Source organism: Hibiscus syriacus, unplaced genomic scaffold, assembly GCF_006381635.1.
Source record: "Hibiscus syriacus cultivar Baekdansim isolate YM2019G1 unplaced genomic scaffold, ASM638163v2 tig00110418_pilon, whole genome shotgun sequence".
Classification (NCBI taxonomy): domain Eukaryota; kingdom Viridiplantae; phylum Streptophyta; class Magnoliopsida; order Malvales; family Malvaceae; genus Hibiscus; species Hibiscus syriacus.
The window spans coordinates 521,066-545,468 of NW_024062730.1; the positions used below are offsets into that span (position 1 = coordinate 521,066).

The 24,403-nt window shown below is 31.8% G+C and overlaps 2 protein-coding genes across 6 annotated transcripts; both read right to left on the reverse strand.

The window, feature by feature from the left end:
- Positions 1 to 1,201: 1,201 nt before the first annotated feature.
- On the reverse strand, positions 1,202 to 4,956 carry LOC120124332. Its single transcript, XM_039143036.1, has 4 exons — positions 4,384 to 4,956; positions 2,194 to 2,477; positions 1,850 to 2,077; positions 1,202 to 1,771 (listed from the first exon to the last, which is right to left on the reverse strand). Exons 1-4 carry the CDS (start codon positions 4,793 to 4,795, stop codon positions 1,262 to 1,264), a joined length of 1,434 nt encoding a protein of 477 aa, XP_038998967.1. The 5' UTR covers positions 4,796 to 4,956; the 3' UTR covers positions 1,202 to 1,261.
- Positions 4,957 to 20,537: 15,581 nt separating this feature from the next.
- LOC120124335 (transcription factor bHLH122-like) lies at positions 20,538 to 23,123 on the reverse strand. Of its 5 annotated transcripts, none has more exons than XM_039143042.1 (8): positions 23,004 to 23,123; positions 21,988 to 22,876; positions 21,795 to 21,868; positions 21,600 to 21,713; positions 21,322 to 21,498; positions 21,108 to 21,173; positions 20,956 to 21,024; positions 20,538 to 20,717 (listed from the first exon to the last, which is right to left on the reverse strand). In XM_039143042.1, exons 2-8 carry the CDS (start codon positions 22,493 to 22,495, stop codon positions 20,664 to 20,666), a joined length of 1,062 nt encoding a protein of 353 aa, XP_038998973.1. In that variant the 5' UTR covers positions 22,496 to 22,876; positions 23,004 to 23,123; the 3' UTR covers positions 20,538 to 20,663. The 5 variants fall into 5 exon arrangements, with proteins under 5 accessions (XP_038998973.1, XP_038998972.1, XP_038998969.1 ...); XM_039143041.1 differs by having other exon boundaries at positions 21,795 to 21,874; positions 23,004 to 23,122; XM_039143038.1 differs by having other exon boundaries at positions 21,600 to 21,874; positions 21,988 to 22,498; positions 22,664 to 22,876; positions 23,004 to 23,120.
- Positions 23,124 to 24,403: the final 1,280 nt, after the last annotated feature.

The window sequence follows — 24,403 nt, forward strand, 5'->3', positions numbered from 1 at the left end:
ATATTTTACTTTAGTAATATTTTTAAAATTAACCGTTAATTACGAGTTTAAAATCAAGTAAATAAAAAAGTAACTCGAGAACTAAATCAAAGAGAGAAGAGTGCCACAAATAGAATGCATAAAGAAATTTATCATAATTTTTCATCCTCCTACATTAACGACACATGATTTAAGAACTTGCTGAATATTTTTGGAAATATAGGCCATAAATTTTAAATGGTATATAGATCAACAAGGAACATTTTTTGAAATTGTTTATTAAAATAATTAAAAATTATTAAAATACAATTTTAATTGGAGTTGAAAAAATAACAAAAATATTACTCATTAATTTATGTGTCATATAATCTCCTTGATAGTAATTAACAACAACAAATGATGTAATGTTCATTTTATAGTAAAATAAAAAAAATATTTCTCTTAAAACTTTTAAGAGTTTAAATATCACAAAATTATTTCAATAAAATTTATTGATTATATTTAGATTTTACCCAATATTTTTTAAGAAAGAGAAATATATATTTAAGGAAAATGACTAGTGGGTCCTTTCTCATTCATCACTATCTCTCTTTCTTTCTTTTTTTCCAATAATTTTTTTAGTTGTACTTAATAGATGTGTATTACTTTCACACATTTGTGATTTAATTTAATGAGAAATTAATAGATTAATGGATACTGCCACATCAGAAATGGTCATTTTCTATAAAACTATGATAAATAAATGTTTTCACCCATCAATAATACAAGTAGGATTGAATGGAAATTTGATCGAATTGAAAATCAAAGTGAAAAATATTTGGAAAATTTATAAAACATATTCTGCTTAAAGAACAAAAAATATATGTTGAATTTAACTATAAATTATTAATAAAAAATATAAAAAGTCATAATGATTTAAAAATTTATATTGAACTTGTTTTTTTTTGTATATTTTATCTTAGCTAATATATATAGTTCTTAATGTTTGGCTGGGGTATTTTAATATGTATTAGAAAAGTAATTAATAGGTAATCGATATGTAAGAGGATAATTCAATATAAAAATATTCGAATCTCATCTGAATACTTATTGCTAAGTCCAAAAAAGAAAGACAAATAAAAATTAGATTTACGTAGAAAATTCGAAAGGTAAAAGACTACGGGTATGTGAGAAGAATTTTACTAGAAGAAATAAAAACTTATTATCTAATTCTTGTTATTGGTATTTATAGGGATATATATTATGTTTCCGCTATATACACGGTGAAGCATGAAACGAAGAATCATACCCAGTTGTTAGGAAGTGAAAAATCATGAAATCTGAAGGACACCTCCCCGGCAGTGTCTCGCTGTAACCTGTGGTTCGGCTGGTCGCTTGAGGGTATGCTTCCATGTGGTTCATCAGGTGGCAAAGGCAGTATTTGATTGTCGTTAGGTTGGTGAGCTAGTCTAACCTCAGGGGGCAATGGTAACGCTGATGGAGAGGGAAACCACTGCCTGACACTGCTTAAACCTCGGGAAACCAACGGTTGATCCCACAGGAAGATGTGCATTAGGATCGGCACATTGGCATGACGGTGTAGCGACAGCTTTTGACTTACCGAGACGGTATCGAAGCATCGGACGGCTCCGGTTGACGAAACCATCCATGGAAGAACCTTCTGGTTTGATAATCTTGAGACTACCAGCAGCCTGGATGAGTTCAGTGCTTCTCTGTAGAGAGTGGCGAGTCCTGATCTCGTTGAGGGCACATTTTCATCACCATCGATGACGGATGATATGTAGATGAATCCCTGTTGTTAAAGAGAGAACAACGTGTAAGCAAATGGTGTCAACTTGACAATAATGGAGAATCATATGGCATGGCATACCTCTTCTGTGCGGCTTATGGCGAACCCCAGCTTTGTGTCGTCTTCTTTTAATTTGATCTCGATCGCGATTTCTTCGGCAAGAGGGGCGTACCACAGGCGAGCCACTCGAACGACTCCGATGTCAACCCCATGGTAGTCCTCAAAACCATAAAGACTTGCATTGGCTAGGTTTGATAAATCAGATAATGACCCAGCGCTCACAGTAGCTGAGGCAGTTTCCCCAGAGATCTGCTCAAAAAAATTAGAGAGAAATAGTTCCAAGGGTCTAAAATCGCCGCTAGCTAACATCAGTGGTGAACAATTTCCAAATACTTCAAATGAAGATTAAGGCTTTGGCATGGTACCTTAGTGAGCAAGGATTCAGTCTGGATATTCATGAAAACAATGGGGACCCCTGAGGCCTGAGATGCAGTAAGCCAAGCATTTGCTCGAGCAAGGGTATCCTCCAAGTCGTTGTATCGAGAGGCCAATCGATCCGAAGCCTTGGGAAGGAGGAGAATGGAAAGAAAGCTGCTTGAGTTGGGAACTGATAGCACCTCCTGCATCCTCCTTTCCCACGGATATGATATGTATCCATCCTGAAGCCTTGACCTTTCTAGCTCACTGACCATCCTGGAGCTCCTTGAAGCTGTGAACTCATTGTTTAACATCAGATCAGAAACTAGGGGAAAACTAAAGGAAACGAATCCAACTTCTCTTCTCTACAAGTTATGGATCAGTGCAGAACATTCACTTATGAACAACTTCTATGAAGAGATTAAAGAATACCAATTACCAAGGAGCAGACAGTTGAGTCAATTATTCTATTAAAAAGTATAAACCCAACAACAGATATTACTGGATAAGTAGAGAACAGTGACCTTTAAGGAGCATTAAGCAAGGACAAAGACAAAGAATGTATGCTTATACAACTATACTTCGTAGGTTAAATTCATGTTAGTACACTAGGATTTCGAATGTCCTTTTCACCATTGATGCCGGTAAAGGAATGATATCCAACACTCACCTCTGAATCCGGTTAGTTTGAGTATATAGCATCAGCTTGAAGACATAATCTATCTTAAAGTTAACATAAACTAAAAAAAGTCTCGAATGTTGTCCTGTTCGATAAAGAATGCAGAATCTTGCCAAGTTATAGCAGAAATTTAAGAACGTAAAATTATAAAATTTAAAACATATGAAAGAAAATACTTCAACTACACGTGAATTTAAAAATTCTAAGGAATACGACCTTATCCCACTACCCCTCCATCCCCACCTATTCACATTCAAGAGGATTGTCTTGCGAAGTTAGTCTCTCAACCAACTCCAAACAAATTATGCTCATCATGCCTTCATTTCAAGTTATGAAATTCTAAGCCAATAAGCGACTGGTTTTTATTTTGATAAATTCCACTTCACAACATGTACGTTTAAGTCCCTAAGGATGCGTTTGGTTCACGGAATGTAAGATTACCAGTGGGAATAAAAGATTACCAGGGAATAGGATTACTGGGAATGTTGTATTTTGTGTTTAGTTGGTTTAGCAGATATGTAAGATTACCGTGTTTGGTTAAAGGAATAAAAGATTATTGGAATGTATATTTGACCAAATTGTCCTAATTATATATTTGTATAATATTACAAATTGTAAAATATTTATATATTTTCTTTAAAAATTAAATTCATAATATTTATATAATTTTTTTATAAAATTAAAAATATAAAAAATGTTTAATGAAAGGGTAAACTTTTTTAACCCTTAAACTTCATATAAAATTTTAATTATAGATTTTTTTTATAAATCTAAAATAATTTAAGGATAAATTTATAATTTAACCTTCGTAAAATTTTTATTATTCAATTACAGAAGAAGGATATTTTCGAAAAAAAATAAAAAAATTAAGGGTATTTTAGTCCAAAACGCCGATAATGTTACAATACCTAATGAAAGGAAGATAATGACATTCTCGGTAATATAACCTAAAAAATCTACTATTGATAATAAAATATTACCGGGACCAATCAAATATGGAAATGTGCCCCTAAAAGCCATTGATCAGTGGATTACAAAACCCAAGACACAGAGAAGACCAAAGGTGATGGGGGAGCATGCTTTTTTCAAGCTGATATGCTTTCAGTCTGAACACTAGAGCCCACCATGATAAATTAAAAACTAGAGTTGGAAAGTAGACGAGAAGTAATGGTTGCAATGAAGCAAAAGACAAGAATTAGGTCAATTTACATAAAAATACATCATTCCTTGAGAAAATTATGTCTTAGTTTACATGATTTTTTTAATTTTAAGATATTTGAATTATATATATTTTTTAAAAATTGTATAATTAAGAGGCAGCATTAATTGGTATAGCATTTTTTTGTAAATATGAATAGTAAATATATTAAAAGAATTTATTATTACACGTGTCTAACGCAACATTGGTACGGAGCAGACACGGAAGAATCCAAGCAAGAAGGTCGAAAAGTCTATAGTGCAAACAAAAAGAAAATAAATCATCACTCGACTCGGCGGCGAAAAAAATATACAAACTCACCTTGCAACTCGAAGCACTCGGACTCAGTCCGATCTAAGAACCCGACAGCGTAATTTGGATCCGCTATAGACCTCAACATATACTGCTTTCTCCCGCCTGACTCATTAGGCACTATGCACGCTTGCAGCTGAGCGAACTTGTCGTTGCCTCGCCTGACTCGGACGAGAATCGAGGTCTCCTTGTTCTTATAGGAGCTGTGAAGGATCCTCAGGACACCGCTCTTGCCGCCTTTAAAAGGCGCCTTGTGAGTCAATCCTGAGCCGGATCCAATACGAATCTCCTCAACGATATCGCCCGTCTGGAGCATGTCTCCTGCCCATTCGTCGGCCTTCGAGCTCCCCTTTAGACACTCAATCGAGAGTACGTGCAGTGATCTAATGCTCTCTGATTGTAGAGATTGGTCCATGGGCATTTTCCGGGTCGGCTAAAACACTATAAAATTCTTGCAAATATCTTTTTGATGATCAACGCATAATATTCAAGAGAAGAGAAAATCAAAGAAATGAATAGAGAAAGTGGATGAGGAGAATTTTTAGGGAAAAAATGGGAATATTATTGAATCAATTATAGAAGGCAAAGATGATAGTTTAAAAGTCAATGAATATTCTAAGAAATCTATATATTAACAATATTTTAGAATAATATAAAAATATAGATGCGTAGAAGTATTATAAAATAATTTAGATATTCTATATTATATCTAGAAGGCTTAATTATAAAATAAGTATCTAAATTATATTATTTTTTATAAATTGGTGTTTAAATTATTTTTTTGAGCGAAGTGTCTAATATTATAAACGTTTTAACCACATAATGTGTCACCTATAATGTTAGACACTTCGCTCAAAAAAATAATTTAAATAAAAAACTTAAAATTTTTAAATTTTACCGTTAAAGGACATGTGTCACTTTTATAAAAGTTTAAAGCTCCAAATTTAAACACCGCATAAGTTTTTACGAACACCTATAATGTTCGGGATGTAATGACTGTTAAATTCCAATGTTAACTTTATAAAATTTTAAATTTTTTTATTTAAATAAAAAACTTAAAAATATTATTATATTTATAAAAAAAACTCTAATTTTTTCCTAAAATTATAAAAAAGCTCCAAATTATTAAAATATCTTATTTTATTCTCTTTTACTCCAATCGTCGGTCATCTCTGGTCACCCATCTATCGACGATTTGCCACACCTACGTCGTCGACCACTCACTGACCGATCATAACCCATGCTATTATCTCAAAACTCAAAATTCACAAATTCATACACTTCAATACATTATCTCTAAAATCTCAAATATCTAATCCTTTAAATTTCTTTGGCCGGTCATGATAATTAGCCGTTTAGCCGATTACGGTAGCTAACCATTGACCATTTGATTGGTCGTTTGATCGATCATTTAGCCTTTCTCCGTTTGGCCATGGAAAAGCAAGGCAGGGGAGGGGACATAGGTTGGGGAAGAATTTTTTTTAATTTTAATTTTTTTCAATAATATTTTTTATTTTTTAAAAATTAAAAATTCTATATTCTAAAAATATACAAGTGTCACTTAACATGATTTTTTTAACAGTCGTTACATCCCGAACATCTAAAATAATAATTTAGGCACCAATTCGTGAAAAGCAATATAGTTTAAAAACTTATTTTATAATTAAGTCTATTTAGAATTATCTATTAGAATAATCTAGATATTTGTAATGTTAAATTGTTAAAATATTGATATGTGCCAAAAATACAATGATCATTAAAATCCGTAAATAAGGGCGAGTTTGACCATAGCTTTAAGAGTGAAAAAAGAGAAAAAATATTGCCACAAATGTGAGTGAGAGAGAGACCTTAGAGGTAAAGAAAGAAGATAAAATTAGTGGGGTAAGTGTACAAAATTGTAATTATCTTTTATATTAATAAAAGTGTTCTATTCTCTTAAGTTTTTCGATCAAGCCTTGATCGTCTGTCTGGAGCATATCTTCGGCCCATTTATCGGCCTTTGAGCTCCCCTTTAAACACTTGATTGAGAGTACATGCAACGATCTCATGCTCTCCGATTGTAGAGTTCGGTCCTTGACATTTTTCGGGTCAGGCAAAACACTATACAATCTTTGCAAAATATAACACGTAATATTCAAGAGAAGAGAAAATCAAATAAATGAATTTAAGAAGTTGTTGAGTGATAATTTTTTTTGAAGGGAAAAATATAATATTATAGAATTAATTACTTTTTGAAGGAAAATTGGTCTCAATAAAAATCTCTCTTAATCAGCACTAGGTGTTAAACATACGAGGAAAAAAGAGTGTCAAATAGAAAGGCAAAGATGGTGCATCAATGCAAGTTGAAAATTGAAAGAGAGATGAACTAATAGGCTAAAGGAAGGCAAAGTCAAGGAGAATGATGGAGAATTCAAAATTTATAGGAAGAATAAAATATATTAATTTTTTTTGAAAATAATATTCAGATACAAAATCATAATAAACTTGAGATACGAAATAGTAATTTCAAAGAATTTGTGTGGTGATTTCTTAAAACGTACTTCCTTTATAATATAATTTTCTTTTAGATTCCTTTCTACTAGCAAAATTGAATTAATAAATTTAATATAAGCCAATATATATATATATATATATATATATATATATATATATATATATATATATATATATAAATTTAATATAAGCCAATATTCATTTCTACGAGTTAAGTCGAACAAGTTTAACTTGACTCGGTAGGTTCGTGAACATCTCATTAATTTTTTTAATATAATTTTTTAGTACTTGCCTTAAAAATTATTTCATACATTCAAAAATCAAATATTATTTATTCTTTTAATGTATTTGTGGAATGTTACTTTGGAGTTTATACTTTAAAATTACTTCATACATTCTTTTGATATTTTTTGGGTTAAATTCATTAATTTATGTTTATATTAAGTTCTATATAGTATTAGTAGATTTTACATATAGTTAAAAAAATAAGGTAAAAGTTTCGGCAAGCTTAACGAACAACGAGACGAGCAATAAACATCAAGCTTAATGATCAACAAGCTTAACGATTAACAACTTTTCTGAATGAGCACGAGTCGAGCAAAAATTTAACGAGCTTAACGAGAAAAGAGTCGAGTTGAACAATAATTTTTTTAATAAGCACGAGTCGAACACTACTCAACTCACAATCGACTCACTTGATAAGCACCCCTAAACATCATTCCTTTAATAACATTAGGCGGGTTTTCCAAAAAAATAAAATAAAAATAAAAGTGATGATGATAAAAAAATATTAAAAATAAGAATTAACAAAAAAAAGTAATTGGTATGGAAATTAAATGTAAAGATTCAAATCATTTCATTTTATTCTTTACAAGTATGGTGTGCATTTCCAATCTTTTTTGGTAGGATTTTTTGATTAATTTTTCTTTTATTTATTTTATTAAGCTAAGGTGATCATATAATAATATATATTTTAAATATTTTTAATCATTTGATAATTAACGTCCAATCAGTCTATTACAATTGCTGATATTCAATCATTTTACCTCTAAAAAAAAATCTGTTATCCTCTAAAATAAGTTGTAGAATTTCTGAAGTGTAACGATTGGGCGCATCAGTATGATGCATTCTCGATTATGCCCTGGTGTGAGTGACGTTCCCGTTTTCACACCTTCCAAACTAACAAAACTATAAAAATTGCGAACTTTCCGTCATCTCCTTTCGATGTAAGATATTAATATATATAGAGTAAACTATATCAGATACCATCTAACTATAGTTTCTTTCACTTTTGACCATTATTTTTTAATTCTTATCAATCAAGCCATCTAACTATTTAAATACATTCAATCAAGCCACTTGCCGTTAACATTTAACGGGAGTGATGATGTGGCAGTTAATAAAATTGGTATGATTACACATTTGATCACTGTTCTTATATATTATCTCAATTTGGTCATCAAGCCACCCAACTATTTAAATACATTCAATCAAGCAACTTGTCGTTAACATTTAACGAAAGTGCTGATGTGGTAATTAATAAAATTGATATAATTACATATTTGATCATTGTTACTTATATTTTATCTCAATTTGGTCCTAAATTAAGTAAATTAAAATAAATTTAATCTTTGAATCAAATCATACCACTTGTTATTAATACCAAATATCATGACACGTGTCACCACTAGGTTAGAGGATTTAATTTAGTTTAATTTAATATTTTTAGTTTCCACCAATCAAAGGGTGACACGTGTCACCCTCTATTGGAAAGAAAACTAAGAGTGGTAAAGGGGGCACAAGGGATTCGAATCAACAACCATTGGGGAGTAGGGAGAAGCCCAGCCACTAGGTCAAGTTCATTTTTTGGTTTAAAGTAGACTAAATATTGTATATATCTTGTTTCCTAGTATAATCTTAAATACTTAACTATAAAATATATTTTTATCTTAACTTAAAGATTTAAATTTTATTCTTATAATATTTTAAAATATATATTTAATAAATTAAGAAAAAAATAAAAAATGAATTTTAAACCAAATATATATATATATTTTAAATATATATTCTTAACTTAAATAATAAATTTGGCCAACTTTAAACCAAAAAATATATATTTGATAAATTAAGAAAAAATATATATTTTTATAGTTAAGAATTTAAATATTTTAAAATATATATATATATATATATATATATATATATTCTTACCTCAAAAAATAAACTTGGCCTACTTTAAACCAAAAAATATATATTCGATAAATTAAGAAAAAATAATAAAATATATATTTTTATAGTTAAGAATTTAAATATTTTAAAATATTTTAAATATATATTCTTACCTCAAAAAATAAACTTGGCATAATTTAAACCAAAAAATATATATTCTATAAATTAAGAAAAAATAATAAAATATATATTTTTATAGTTAAGAATTTAAGATTATACTAGGAAACAAGATATATACAATATGTAATCTTCTTTAAAAAAAAATTGAACTTGGCGTAGTCGTTGAGCTTTTCCCTTTTTCCCATGGTTATTGTTTCAAATCCCTTAGGCCACTTTATCACTCTTAATTTTTTTTCAACGAGAGGGTGACACATTTCATCCTCTAATTGGTGGAAACTAAATATATTAAATTAAAATAAATTAAATCCTCTAATCGGGTGGTGACACATGGGATATGATTTGAAGATTACATTTATTTTAATTTATTAATTTTAGGACCAAATTGAGATAATATATAAGTAATGGTGACCAAATTTGTAATTATACAAATTTTATTAACTGCCACGTTAGCACTTTCTTAAAATGTTAACGACGAGTGGCCTAATTGAATGCATTTAAATTATTGGGTGGTCTGATTGATAAGAATTCAAAAATGGTGATCAAAATAAAAAGGGGCTATAGTTGGGTGGTCTACTCTAATATTATATTTAGATATTATGAAATTAATGACCTTCAAATTTTATTATTATTTTTTATATTTGACTGGATTTTTTTAAAATTACAATCGTAATAAATATTTCTCATAATACATTTAAAATTCAAAAGTTAAATAATAAACTATTTATTATAATTTGTTGAGAGGCGGTGTCTTTGTTTTATTCTTTTGAAATATTGTCTTAGCTGATGTATAGTTTCGTTATTTTTTTTATTTTTGGATATTATTTTCATTTCATTTTTTATTTTTATGACATAATTTTATTTAAATTTAGAGTTTTGTATTACATTTAAAATGATATTCCTTCTGATCAGAAAAATGCCGATAGCCTCGTATGGTTAAATCTCCTTTTACGATATTTTATCAATACATTTATAATCATTCATGAATTAATATGTCTGAGTAGTTCTCTTAATCTTCACGCATATATTAATATTAACTCTAATCTTAAATATAGATAATGAGATTATTGATAACTACTACAATTTTTGGAGGATGAAATTTGTACCTAAGATAAAATTTTAATTTTAATTTTGTTCACATTATTTGAATTTTCATGTCGGAATTGTGTTATTTTTATCGTGCATCGTCTTTTCATTCAATGATAATATAATTTATTATTTCAAACAAATATTTATCATTATTTAATCTATATTAATAAACAAATCACTAGCATTACACTCAACAATAATCAATGATCTCCAAATTAAATAGTTCGTTATCTCTAAACTCAAACCTTAATTTAAATAGGGAAATAACACAACATTGTTCGTTCATGTGTGAACAATACACTTATTGGTTAACTAAATTATTATTACTTTAAAAAGAACCAAACAAAAAGCTATCCCAATTCCGAACCATCCCAAATCTGAACATAAATAAGAAGATTAAAGATTGGACTTGGTTCGGTCCAAACAACGCAGCTGACTCGGTGACATTCAGACATCATTCGGTTGATGCTTTATATGGACCAGTTGTGTTCTATATACTCCGTTAAATTCTATATTTTTCCTATTCTCTGTAATAAGAAAAGGTCATGTTTATATGATTTTCTTTTTATAATTTTAGTTTCGGTTCTAAATTTGAAATTTCAGATTATTGTTACCCAGTGATAAAGATATAGAAATTAAAGAATACGGTTCAAAATTTTAATTTTATATTTTTATGAAAAATAAGTATGCAAACTTTTTTTTATGAATAAATTAAATTTAAACAATTTTCTAAAATATTAGGTATGTAATTAATCCCATAAAAGTCACCGGTCCAATAAACAAGTCTTTGATCTAAAGCCTAAAGGAACCCAAAGTCACAGAAGGCTACGTCCGACGAAAATTGGGCATACACCTAATGATTAAATAATAAATAATTGGGTAAACTATAGTAATAGTCACTGAACTTTTCTAAAGCTTTCATTTAGGTCTTCCAACTTTTAAAACTTGCAATACAGTCCCTAACATTTAGTCCGTTTGCAATATGGTCCCCCAACATTTAGTCTATTTGCAATATGGTCTCCGATCGTTTGACATGCATTACACTGTTGTTACTACGCTTGCAATATGATCACTGAACTTTTCAGGCGCTTGCATTTAGGTCCTCCAACTTTTAAAACTTGCAACACATTCTTAAATTTTATTCTAAACCCCAAATTTCTTTTCAATCTCGAATTTCTTTTTTCGCTTCTCTTTTCTCATTTCCAGTGTAACTTTTCAGTCGGGGATGCATGTGACATTTTAATCTAACTTTGAATTATGTGGAGGTGTTGACCTGAATAAGGGTTCATTGAGAGAAGACCCGACCAAGAGACTATCGAGACCATCAACGATTCAAGGTGTAATGTTAGATACATGTCATCTCAGGTGAATCATAGATGTTCGATTAAATTCTTGTGAGAAAAAAATGGGGTTAGAAATGCAGAGTTGTCATATACTACTAAGATGAACTAAGTATTATTGTTGAAAGTCACCAACAAAGCTGTAATTATTTTGTATAAATGGCATATAATAATTTCTTTGTTTAATACTTGTGCTTAAAGATTTTCCAATAGATGATCAAATATAATGAAATCCCAAACAGCACATTCACCTCTCAGTCTCTTTCGCAACTCGAAAGGGCATCATGACAGGGTCAAGTAGCTGCTTCAAATATACCACCCTGTCATGATGCCTTTCGAGTTGTGTGCATGTAGAATTGTCTTCTAAAGCTATAATTCAATACAATTCAACTGTAAAATTTCCAAAACATGTAAAAAAAATTAATTTGTTCACGTTATATCAATCCCATAATCAACATGAACTTATTAAAAAGAATACGACCTCACAGGACGCCGAAAACCACAGGTATGATCAATACAATTCCCAGTAAACTAGTATCAACAGTCTCTCGGATTGAGCCTGGCGATTTCACTATGTCGATACTCACAACCAATTCCATGATTTAAAGAAAAACCAAACAAGAATATAAAAAAAATCAGCATAAGACCCTATTTCACTTCTATTCTGATGGACTGAATATCTTTCATAAGGAATACTAAAAGTTTTGATTAAGAAGAAATAAAGAAAATTAGATGGTTTTGGTTCAAAACTAACACTGAATATCCAGATCATTGACATGCAATTCCATAAACATAAAAAATTCAACAAAAAACACAATGCGAGCTGAAAATGGGAAAGTACGAAAGAGGAAAAGCTTACTTCCGGATAGCCCAAAAGAGAAAATAAATACATTTTTGCAAGTGAGGGGAAACGCTAAGAAATAAACGCAATCGGTGTTGCGTTCCAACAATTCTTCATCCATTTTTTCTTTGTAAATAAAAAGCTGAAAGACAGAGCACTGCTTAGGTTTACAATTTTAAATGGCGAAAAATTGAATAACAAAAACCAAACGAGAGGTAAATGCGCTGTTTGGGATTTTATTATATTTTATCATCTATTGGAAAATCTTTAAGCACAAGGATTAAACGAAGAAATTATTATATATCATTTATACAAAATAATTCCAGCTTTGTTGGTGACTTTCAACAATGAGACTTAGTTCATATTAGTAGTATTTGTCAACTCTGCATTTCTAACCCCATTTTTTTCTCACAAGCATTTCATCAAACATCTATGCTTCACCTGAGATGATCTGTATCTAACATTACACCTTGAATCGTTGATGATCCCGATAGTCCCTTGGTAGGGTCTTCTCTCAATGAACCCTTATTCAAGTCAACACCTCCACATAATTCAAAGTTAGATTAGAATGTCCCATGCATCCCCGGCTGAAAAGTTACGCTGAAAATGAGAAGAGAAAATCGAAAAAGGAAATTCGAGATCGAAAAAGGAAATTCGAGATCGAAAAGGAATTTGGGGTTTATAATAAAATTTAAGATTGTGTTGAAAATTTTAAAAGTTGGGGGACCTAAATGCAAGCACCCGAGAAGTTCAGTGACCATATTGCAAACGTACTAACGACAGTGTAACGACGTCAAACGGTTGGGGACTAGATTGCAAACAGACTAAATGTTGAGGGACCATATTACAAACGGACTAAATATTGAGGGATTGTATTGTAAGTTTTAAAAGTTGGGGGACCTAAATGAAATCTTTAGAAAAGTTCAGTAACAACTACTATACTTTACCCTAAATAATTAAATACTCACCAACCCTTAACAATAATATCTCGTAAAAGCCAGATAACAAGATCTAGGGAAGTTATATAGTGCGACAATCTCAATATACATTTAAGGAAATGTGTTACCGATTTTGTTATTATTTTTTAACAAAACCTGTAAAAAAATATCTAAAACATTATTATTTCTACCTAAAACATTAATTGTTTTTAACATTTTCGGTAAAGTGTCCAATAATAATAAAATCGGTAGAAAAAAAATTGGTAGCGATTTACCGGACATGTTAACAAAACCGGTAAAGCGCCCAATAATAACAAAATTGGTAGAAATAATAATATTTTTGGTAATTTTTTACCTTTTTTGTTAAAAAATAATAACAAAACCGATAACGCCTTTCTTTAACCGTATATTAAGGCTGTCACACGTGAGTCTTTCCCAAGATTAATAACACCGTCACTCTACAAACCTTTTTATTAACTATTTTATAATCCATATATACCGATTTTTAACTTAATTACAAAAACAACACCCTAAAAAATTATTTATAAAAAATAATATCTTTTAAAGAGATGAGAGACATATTTTCCTCTAATTAGTGTGTGTATAAACAAATAATTAAAACTTTGTTATTTGGAGGTCTCAAACCTCAATCACACATTTAGAATGAAAAGTTCTAACCACTAAACCAAACTACTTTGTTTTGTTTAAAGGTGTGAATAGTCCCCTTTATTTTCGATTTGATTGATTTTGGTTATCAATTTAAAAGCTAAAGGTAAACGGTCCCTAACATTATTGGTCTATCCAATTTAAGTCCATAATGTTATCGATTCATCCGATTTAAGTTCATCTGTCGTTGACTTTCCTTAACCCCTTAACGAAAGTCTGAGGTGACAATTAAAAAAAATCCAAAACCCGCTTGTCATTTTCTTCTTCTTCGTTGTCACCCATTTTAAAACACAAAATGTTAATGCTCTTCATTTCATTTTTTAGTTTCTTGTTAATTCATTTCCTCCCATAACTATAATGCATCTTACGCCCACCTCGCCTTTCCATACATCTTGGCAACGGAAGTTAAAGTTGTAACACCCAAATTCCAGGTTAATAGTTTTTAGTTTGCTTGAGAGGTATGTGGACCTCGTGGAGTTCGTAAATAAAGTTGTTAGGCTGAGTGAGAGTTTAAGTGGGTTGAAATCGGGCTCAAAAGGTTATAAAAAGAGGATTTTTGAATGTAAGACAAAATGTGAAGGACCAATAGTGTGATTCTTCCATTTGTGAAAAAAGTGAGTTTTATATCCTCTTTCATTTTTTTTTCTTTCCATTTCGTGCTATAGTTAAGAGTAAGTTTATTTAGCCTTTTTATACTTCTTTTAAACTTCAAATTCATCCTTAAATCCTCTAGCAACATCCTTGTTGTTTAGAAACTCATTCATTTATTGTTTGGAAAGAGATTGTAGGGGTTGAATGCTCAAATTCAAGTGGAAGACGAGGAAACAAGTGTGGTTTAAGAAAGGAGCTTTATTTTAGATTTTCTAGTTAATGTAGTATATTTCTAATCCTTTGTTGTGTTACGAGTTTCCTAAATGTGATTATTTGTTGGGGATTTGGGGATTTGAGCATATTTGGGGGTTTTGATTTATTCATGCCCTAGATGATGTTATTGTTGTAAAGATTATGTTATTATGGTGTTAGATAACCATATAAGACTTTTTTAAGCTTTATTTGTTGATTTAGGACAAAGCTAGAGTGTTTGGGAGGGATTTTGGGCTATTATCAAGCCTTATTTAGGGTTCTCTAGGTCATAGTATTGACATTGTTCTTGTTAATATCCATATTAATATTAGAGTATCGATACTCGTATCAATAGATAAATCAATATTAATGGAGTACCTGTACTATTTGGTAGAGTATTAATATTGTCAATGCCAAAATATTCAAAACATCACTCGTTGCATCCGAATGGTTATAGATTATTGTAAAATGTACAACTAAGCTTAGAAAAGAGTCCTAAATTATGAAATGACCCAAACGCCCCCTATGTGGCATAAATGACAAAACTACCCTTGAGTAAGAAACCTTTAAAGTACCTTTAAAGAAGTGCATATCGAATATTTGTGAACGACAGATCATTGTGAATGATATCCTTATAAGAGAGGTGGTGTAATATACGAATAATGTAATAGAGAAATTAGGTATCATACGAATAAATTAGTCTACACTAGTAAGAGTTTGAGTTGCATATTGGTTAAATAATGATATGAGACGTTTACCTCTATAATGAAACCTTGTTTATGAAGACTTAGTAAGAATATTATAAATGACTAATATCAGGGTTTTATTGGGTAATATCGATATTCTATTCATAAAGTATCGATACTATTCGTCAGGTATCGATACCAAAGGATGAGGTATTGATACCAACGCTGAGTTATAAATTCTAGTAGCCATATTTGGTATCGATACCTAAGGTAAGATCGATATTGAAAGGCGAGTATCAATACTAAAGGACTTAGTATTGCTACCATCGTACTAAATTGGTAAATAAACCCAACTTTGATTTAAGGGTTTAGGAAGGGGTCTAGAACCACTAATATTTCTCTAATAAGCTCTTGTATAACGTTCTAAGTGAGAGAACGAGCAAGATAGTAGCAGGTGAGGGAACAATCTCACCTACTTGTGTTTTAATTGATAATAATTATGATATAAAGGGTAAAAAATAATGTTATATATGTGATAACCATAAAAATATTATGAAGTAAAATTCCATAAGTCTTATGCATTTGTTTGAAACTTGGGAAACGATAAGGACACCCGAGCTACTTGTATGTATAACGATCGTCTAAAGTATATGTATGTGAAATATCCATATATATTCCCAACGGTGCTAAGGCACTTTAGTATCAGTGCTACTGCACTTCCGTATCAATGTTGAGGCACTTTAGTACCAGTGCTATGACGTATTCGTTAATCGATGACAATGCCACTATATGTATATATTTGTATATTCAATATTTTGCTATGTATCATGCTTATTGCATTATGTCATTATTTGGTATTGTGGTTAAAGACACAATATACATATATACACTCATGGCGAGGCTCTTAGTAGAAGACAAAGAGAAGCATGAGACTCAAACTATAGTGATAGAAATATTTAAACCTTAAGCATGTACCACTTGATTAAGATTATGCATGTACCTACAACTTATTACCATGTCATTTAGCATGATTACGCTGATGAGATTCATATATTGCTTTAGATTAACGATTATACTGCTGAGCTTTATAAGCTCATGGTTTGGATGTTTTCGTTCGTAGGTTATTTAGCTTGAGTTGTTTGATGAGCACCGTCGCAACAGGGTTTCCAACATTTCTTCTAGAGTACTATATGGTTATTTAGTGGGCATGTGTATTCATAGGACCCTTAATTGTGTATTTGGAGTTAAAAACTTTACGTTGTATTATTTGATTTAAAAATATGAGTCATGGAGCTTAGATTTATGAAAAGATTTTAATACTATTTTGGATGTCTATTTTGGTAATCATATCGTATTTTGAAATAAAAAGAAAATTTAGGTTTTAAATTTAACGGTTAACCGCCTTGGTGGTTATGTGTAACACTTAGATTTCTGAATTCGGGTCAGATTCAGATTTGGGTGTTACATTTAGTGGTACCAGAGAATCAGGCTGAGTCAGCCCTAGGACCTAGTGGTCATTTATAGTAAGGTGTCAGTGAATACACGTCCTTAGGTATTGAAAATTCTCTTATAAGACTGAAATCCTTATGGTGCTTTCTCTTTGTAAACGTGTTTACGAAATGGTGATGGATATGGTTTCTGAGAGTAATCTCAGTGGTAGGATAGGGAGTAGGGGTGTAAACGAGCCGAGTCGAGCTCGAGTATTGCTGAGCTCGACTCGACTCGAAAACTCTGAAATTGAGCTCGACTCGACTTGAAAACTCGCGAGCTTAAAATTTTTAAGCTCGACTCGAACTCGAAATCCTGAACTGAAGCTCATGAGCAGCTCGAAAAGGCTCGAAATGAAAAAAAATCTTAAACTTAACAAGATTGAATCCTCAAACTTGAACCTAAACCTTAAATACATGAAACCCTTATTATATTTTAAAAAAAATCAACACATAAATGTTAATATTATTAATAATTTATTTTTTTTTAAACAAAATCTTAATATATTATATTTTTGAGCTGCTCACGAGCTTTTCGAGTCGAGTATCAAGTAGCTCGTTTCGGCTCATTAAGAATTCGAGTCGAGCTCGAGTTCGAGTAGAGTCCATTCGATCCGAGTATTTATCGAGCCTTGACCGAGTCAATCTCGAGTAGCTCGCAATCTGTCTCGTTTCATTTATAACACTAATAAGAAGTCGTATCTCTCATCCCAATAATTTTAGCGATGAGTTCGTACTTAGGGTAAGGGATCACAAGGTTCTGATGTTAGTGAGAGTCATTAAGACATCATTCTTTAGAGGATTTACTTCAACACTCAAGGATGTAGTGGACTTTTTTGTAAAGCATAGGCTGCTTAACTGGTTGCTCTGATTGTGACAACACCAATAGAGTCTTTGGTAGATGAGCTAATGAGATTTAAGACATTGAAGTTATACAGTTTAGTTGATGATGACTCGATTTTGGTCAACTAGTGGTTGAGAGAAACCATGAGGACTTTGAAACAACCTCACTTTACCTCTGAGAGTAGGTTTGGATGTGTCATTGTTGTGCTCATGGGTGACGCTATCAACTGGTAGAAGACTGTAGAGATATCTCTACAACCTAAGATGCCTACACAGTATCAGTCTCTAAGTGGGTGTAGGGATAACATATCGACAAGCGTTTGAGGGCATCTTGAGGTTACAGTCCTTCTAGCCGGTTAAGGAGATTGTACGATGCTCGAGTACAAGAGAGATTTCCTTTGGTTAAACTTGATATACTTCAGATTTGTTTTCAATCGATTCCTTAAGGTGCAGAATGTAACTTAAGGGCCTTGTATAGATATTCATACATAGTGGTAACGATCCTATCTAAAGTCTTCTCCGAGTTGACATGATAGGTTAAGGTCGTGGATAGGGTATAAAACATAAAGATGAGTTTGGTAGACGATAACGATAGGCTAAAATGGGTGGACTTCGATACCGATAGACTTAACTCAATCAAGTGGCCAAGAGATCCAAAGATCCTCATGAGAAAATGAGGGTAACATCAGTTTAGTTGCATCAATTGAGTTGGAGGCTTGAAGTAGGGTCTTATTGGAGATCGCTACCTTTACCACCTATGGCGAGCGCGAGAGGTTATAATATAGAATTATCGTATCTAGAGTATGTGCATTGTGGAATGAGGCATCGAGGTTGTGATAGAATAAGTGACTTAATCAAACATCAAACCAATTTTATACATTTTCTCAAACCATTCTACATCCTTATCAAAGGGATTGCATCTCTTGGCATAAGTAATAATGGTTGAATAAGTAATGTTATCAAGTAGGATCTTATTGATTATCGTTTCATTAGCAAGCTCCTCAATGAGCTCAAATTGCCTCCAAAACCTCAAAGACTTCATGGTGACATTGTAAAATATGGTTTCAATGGGAAACAAATTCTTGGTCTTTATCCAGTTAAAGAAAATGTGAGTCTTTTGCCACGGTTTCAAGCTGTTAAGGATCAGAAGTGCAGTTTCTCGAGTATGTTCAAGTGGAATTTCATCAAGAACTCTTAGGAAATCATCTTCACTGCAATCACTCAGCTTCTTTGCAAAAAAGCTTTAGCTCCATGACTTTGGGATTGTGTGCACAAGGAGAATGTTCTTGCCTTTGAAGTGAAAGAACAAATCTTTTAGGCTTGATGTGGTTCACCCATGTAGACTTTGGCTTCAATAAGAGACGAGCTTGGTCCTTGTTGGAAAGCGTGGTGGTCGAAAGTGGCCGGAGTTGCTCCGATAAAGATGGGGGTTTTTGTAAAAGGTGGGTTTTAGGGAGGTTTTGAGGAGTTACAATAAATGGTGAGTTTTCGTCTAGTGAATAAGACATGCAACATGTGAGTTTTTTTAATAAAAAATTAGTTGCCACATAACATATTCGTTAAGGGATTAACATGAGTTAACAACTGAGAGACTAAAATCGAATGAATCGATAATGTTAAGCACCATTTACATTTAATTTTTAAATTGGTGACAAAGTCTGTCAGACCAAAAACAAAGTGGATTATTTATATAGTTTATCCTTGTTTAAATTATGAAATAAATATTTTGATTTATAATTATTTTTGAATTTAATAAAAAATATAAATATGTGTCACTTTCTAATTGATTGTAAATAATTTAATACAAACATTATTTAAAATATTTTTTCTAAAAAAAAATTGATATGATAGACTATCATGTCATCCTATTTTGATGTGGATATGTCATATCAGCATCTCGCTATACATTTATTGAGTCAGATCCAAATATTGACCGTTAGTTAACTAGTAATTTTCATCCAATGAGAGGTTTTCTGATCATATATGAAACATTAAGAGGTAATGTGCTAAAAAAAGATAGAGGTCAAAATGACACCGCTGTAAAATGTTGGGGGTGTATTTTAGAATTATACCTTTATAATTTTATCACAGATTGTTGCAATTAATATTTAGTAATAACCTAATCGTACACGGTTGTTCCGTAGTGCGCAGCCAAATAATTGGCTTCCCCCGACTGCTCCAAGATCCCAGCAAAACTCTGAATTTCACCAATCAAACTATTACTTAATGAATTATTTATGAAACACGAACATGTACATTTTTATTAGTTAATTGCATTTTTATTATTTAAGTTAATAAGTTATTTGAATCAATCAAAGGAGTTTTTTTTTTATAGAAAAAAGGAGTATTACTTTTTTGAAAAAAAAATTAAAGTTTGACTAACACCTAATAATGAAACCCTCGTGATTTTCTCATTAGGAATATGTTTTTTTTTTTGACAGATTCTTGTTTCCCCTTCTGTACAAAGTCGGTATCATTGATGGCAGAGATCAGACAAAAAGGTCCGATATTTTCTTCGGATATTTTTCTTCCTTCTTCCACGTGAATTATGTCGGTCGAAAGATGAAAACACATACAAGGAAAAAAAAGGCTAAAGAAAAGCAAGCAAAGAGCAATTAAACGTTAAAAGTCCTATCATAATTACAACATAAAAAACACGTGGCTACAGTGGAATCTGTTTCTATCATAATTTCAAGAGTTTGGATTTTAGATAAATATTATTGCTGCTGCTTGTAACCACATGAACACCTTGCTCGATTCTCCGAGAGTGTCTGAAAACATCAAAAGAAGATGAATGAATCAAAAATGGAAATATCAAAAAAGGGTTTGGTGTGTTCTCATTTAGATGCCACTTTAAACATATTTAAAAACGGATGTTGAGAATAAATTATAAAATTTTAGAATGAAATCAGATCATGAATAAAAATATAAAAACATTAAATTATGTGAAAATTTAAAAATTTCTAAGGATGATTGCTCTTCAACCCTTCGATCTATCCCTGAACATACCTCCACTTGTTTTTGAAGGTCTTTGATATAATCAACAGCCAAATCTAACATGTCGGCAGTGTTTGTTTGCTTCAAACATAGAAGAGAAAAACGTCAGTTTCCCCAAAGAAAATCCCATGTATGTATGCATGCATGAACCAAGAAGTTTGTACCTTATCCATGTTTGGGACAAGGTCTTGGAGCTTCCTCATGCGTTCGCTTATTTTGGTTCTTCTAACCTGAATGGAAACAAACTTGAAATAAAGATCAAAAGTTGTCTATTTTTCAGGTTTCAATTGCATTATTGTTTCCGGTTGAAGTTCTATGCAAAAATGCAATTGGAATGGGGAAAGGATATAATGTTACGAAGGTCTTGAGAAACGGTACCCTCTCAGCAATGCTTCTAGGGTGAGTGGCAAACCCTCTCTTGGCCCGGATCCTGCACGGAACCGAATCCTGATACTGCAGCAGATTCTCGATGGCCGACATATCCGGCAAACTCTTCGGTAAACTCAAATGATGAGACAAAAGCGGCGGCGGATGGTTTCCGACCCCCATAGTGTTCTATTACAGTTCAACCAAAAAATGCGCACATAGAGCCGTTGTTAGCTTGGAATACTTCTGATGTATGCGACAAAGGCCTCGTTATATTAAATGTGTACTACCTGAGTTTCTGTTCTGTCGAAATCGAAGCCGGAAATCGATTGATCGTCTTTGTTGAGTCCTTTTTCGCCGGACATGTTATTGGAAACCATCATCGAGTCGTCCCAAGAAGAAACCTGAAACCCCGAGGAATAACTGTTGTGAAGATTTTGACTCAGTAGTCCAGCGTTGTCGGAGCTCGGTTTCGGACTCATTACCCTAGAGGGAGGCGGCCTGCTTGCCGGAGGAAGTGCTGATTCTATGTTACTGCTATTAATGCTTCCATAATAGCCTGCAACTTCATAAGATTTTGAAGATCTCAATTCATACAATTAACCTAGTAATCATATTAATCAAACTCTAAAATGAAGATCTGTATGTACTTCCATGAAACATTCAAAAAAGACTTACTATTTTCAATGTTGATATTTGAGAATAGCCCTGCAGGGGAGCTGCTATGCCGAATAAGACTCGAATTATTGCAATTTTCCATTTTCGTCGAGCTCGGAACCCGGTAATCCATGGTTGAATTTGGTTGGCTTTGATAAAAATTCAGTGGAACAGAGGAATAGCTCCCCTGCTGCTGTTGCGGATGAATGACCCCGGTTTGATTATTCATTTGCGTCATAATCTGCGGCTCGATTTTCACTATCGAGCCGAGATTCTGGTCGGAAACGTTCTCCGGATTATCCCCGGTTCCGCCACCGGCATCGTCACCGCTCGATAGAAACCGGGCGATAATTCGTTCTGTTTCGGGACTCGACGGCCGGTTTAGAATCTCCTGACAGAAATCTTTGTCCAAAATACTCGAAAAATATGAACTGGGTGCAGATTGGTACCTCGTCAAGCCAGAGTTCATCTGTTTTTGATGTTGTTGAGGTTGATGATAATGATTCCGGCGTTGAAGATCTGATTCCATTCCCTTCTCAATCAGTAAAAAAGGAAAGTTTTCAATCAGATCAGTAGTTAGTATTAAAGTGCCTAGAAGGATCCACTACGAAACAAACTCTGTTAGTTTCCCAAGAAAGTAACTCTTGGAAAAAAATATTTTCTAGGAAAACTTCATCAAATTTAACAAAGTGATCACCCAGAAAACATGAGCTGCTTTCACGTGGATCTGAACTTCAAAGCTGGAATTCCGATAACTTGGTTGGCCCGAAACTCGAGTACTACCAGTAACAGCTCCAGAAACAGAGGAGCCTGGGAAAAAGATTCCCCAAAGCTCTTCGCCACAAAACAAATCTTATAATCAAATCTGAGGGAAACCCAATTTTCTATTCTTGAAAAGCAGAGCACTAACCTGAAGAAGATGACATTAATTAGTGAATGATAAAAATAATAAAAAAATAAGTGAGCTGCCCAATGAAAAGAATTCCTGGATTTCAACAGCACACAAACATATAGAAGAACAAAATAAATCTCCCAACCTCTATGTCTCTCCACTTTCTCTTAATCTTTTTATTTTCTCCAGATTTCACTTTACATGTATTTCTGGGTTGAAGGATGTGTAGTGCTGTTGATTCATGTGAGTACGGAGAAAGATTAAAAGGAACTGATTCGGATTTAGTTTAATTGATTTTGGTAATTTTTAAAATATAATATTTAATTAAAATAAAATTATAAATAGTATTTATTTATTTTTCTTATTTCTTGATACTGGGACACAATTAGTTTTTTTAATTTGGGTAAATTATACACTTATTGCCTAAACTACCAGTTTTGATCCGTTTTAATACTTAAACTTTTAATCTTTTCAAAATCATACCTAAAGTTTAGTTTTTATTTCATTTTGATACCCGTTCAAAATTTAACATTAAGTTTTGAAAACAATAAAAAACTTAGGTACTAAAACGGACCAAAACTGTTAGTTTAGATACTAAATGTGTTAAGTTTTTAACGACGATGTACTAAAATGAAACAAAAACTAAACGTTAGGTATGGTTTTGAAAAAAATTCAAAGATTAGGTACTAAAACGGATCAAAACTAATAATTTAGGTACTAAATGTATAGTTTACCCTTTTAATTTAAATGTTAAGCATTTATAAACAAAAATATTAAATATAAATGAAATAATTATGTGAATATTTGAGTTTTTCCCTTAAAAGAATTTGGTTACTCAGATTTGCTATGATTAATTTATATAATGTTGTTACTGAGCATCATTACAAAAGGAGGTATAATTAGAGATGGAATAAGTGGCAGGAAAATCATCTTTTTGAACATTTTAAATTATTATATACACGAATCAAGTGGTTTCGGTAGTAAATGAATTATTGTTATTTCTTGAGGTCACGTGTTCGAGCATCAGGAATACCAGGGGTATAAGCGTTTAATGTCAAAAGGTTGAGAGTTATCTTTAAACATATATTACCATGTACTCACCTAAAACTAATAAAATAAATAAATAAATTATTATATGCTTTCAATATTTTTTATTTTATAAATTCATTCTCCTTTATAACTTTAAAAGTTTACTTATTGACATAAAATTCTATATCCCTTATGGGCATAACTAGAAGATGATAAATTTTCTGGGTTGTCATTTCTTCACAAGTTTAAACCCAATTAATGGGGATAACCCCAGCAGAGAGGAACATAGATGTGCCCTATTTTAGAAGGTAACCATGATTTTTTTTAATAAAATAAAATATCCCACCAATAAAAAATGGCTTTATCATCCTTGTTGGACCACAATTGCAATTTTTATTTATTCATTTATACAAAACTTAAATTATCATTAATTTTTAAACTTTATTTTTCAAAAAACCAAACATAAAATTGGGAGCAGTTGAATGTTTATGTGAAATAATAACAAAAGAGACTTGA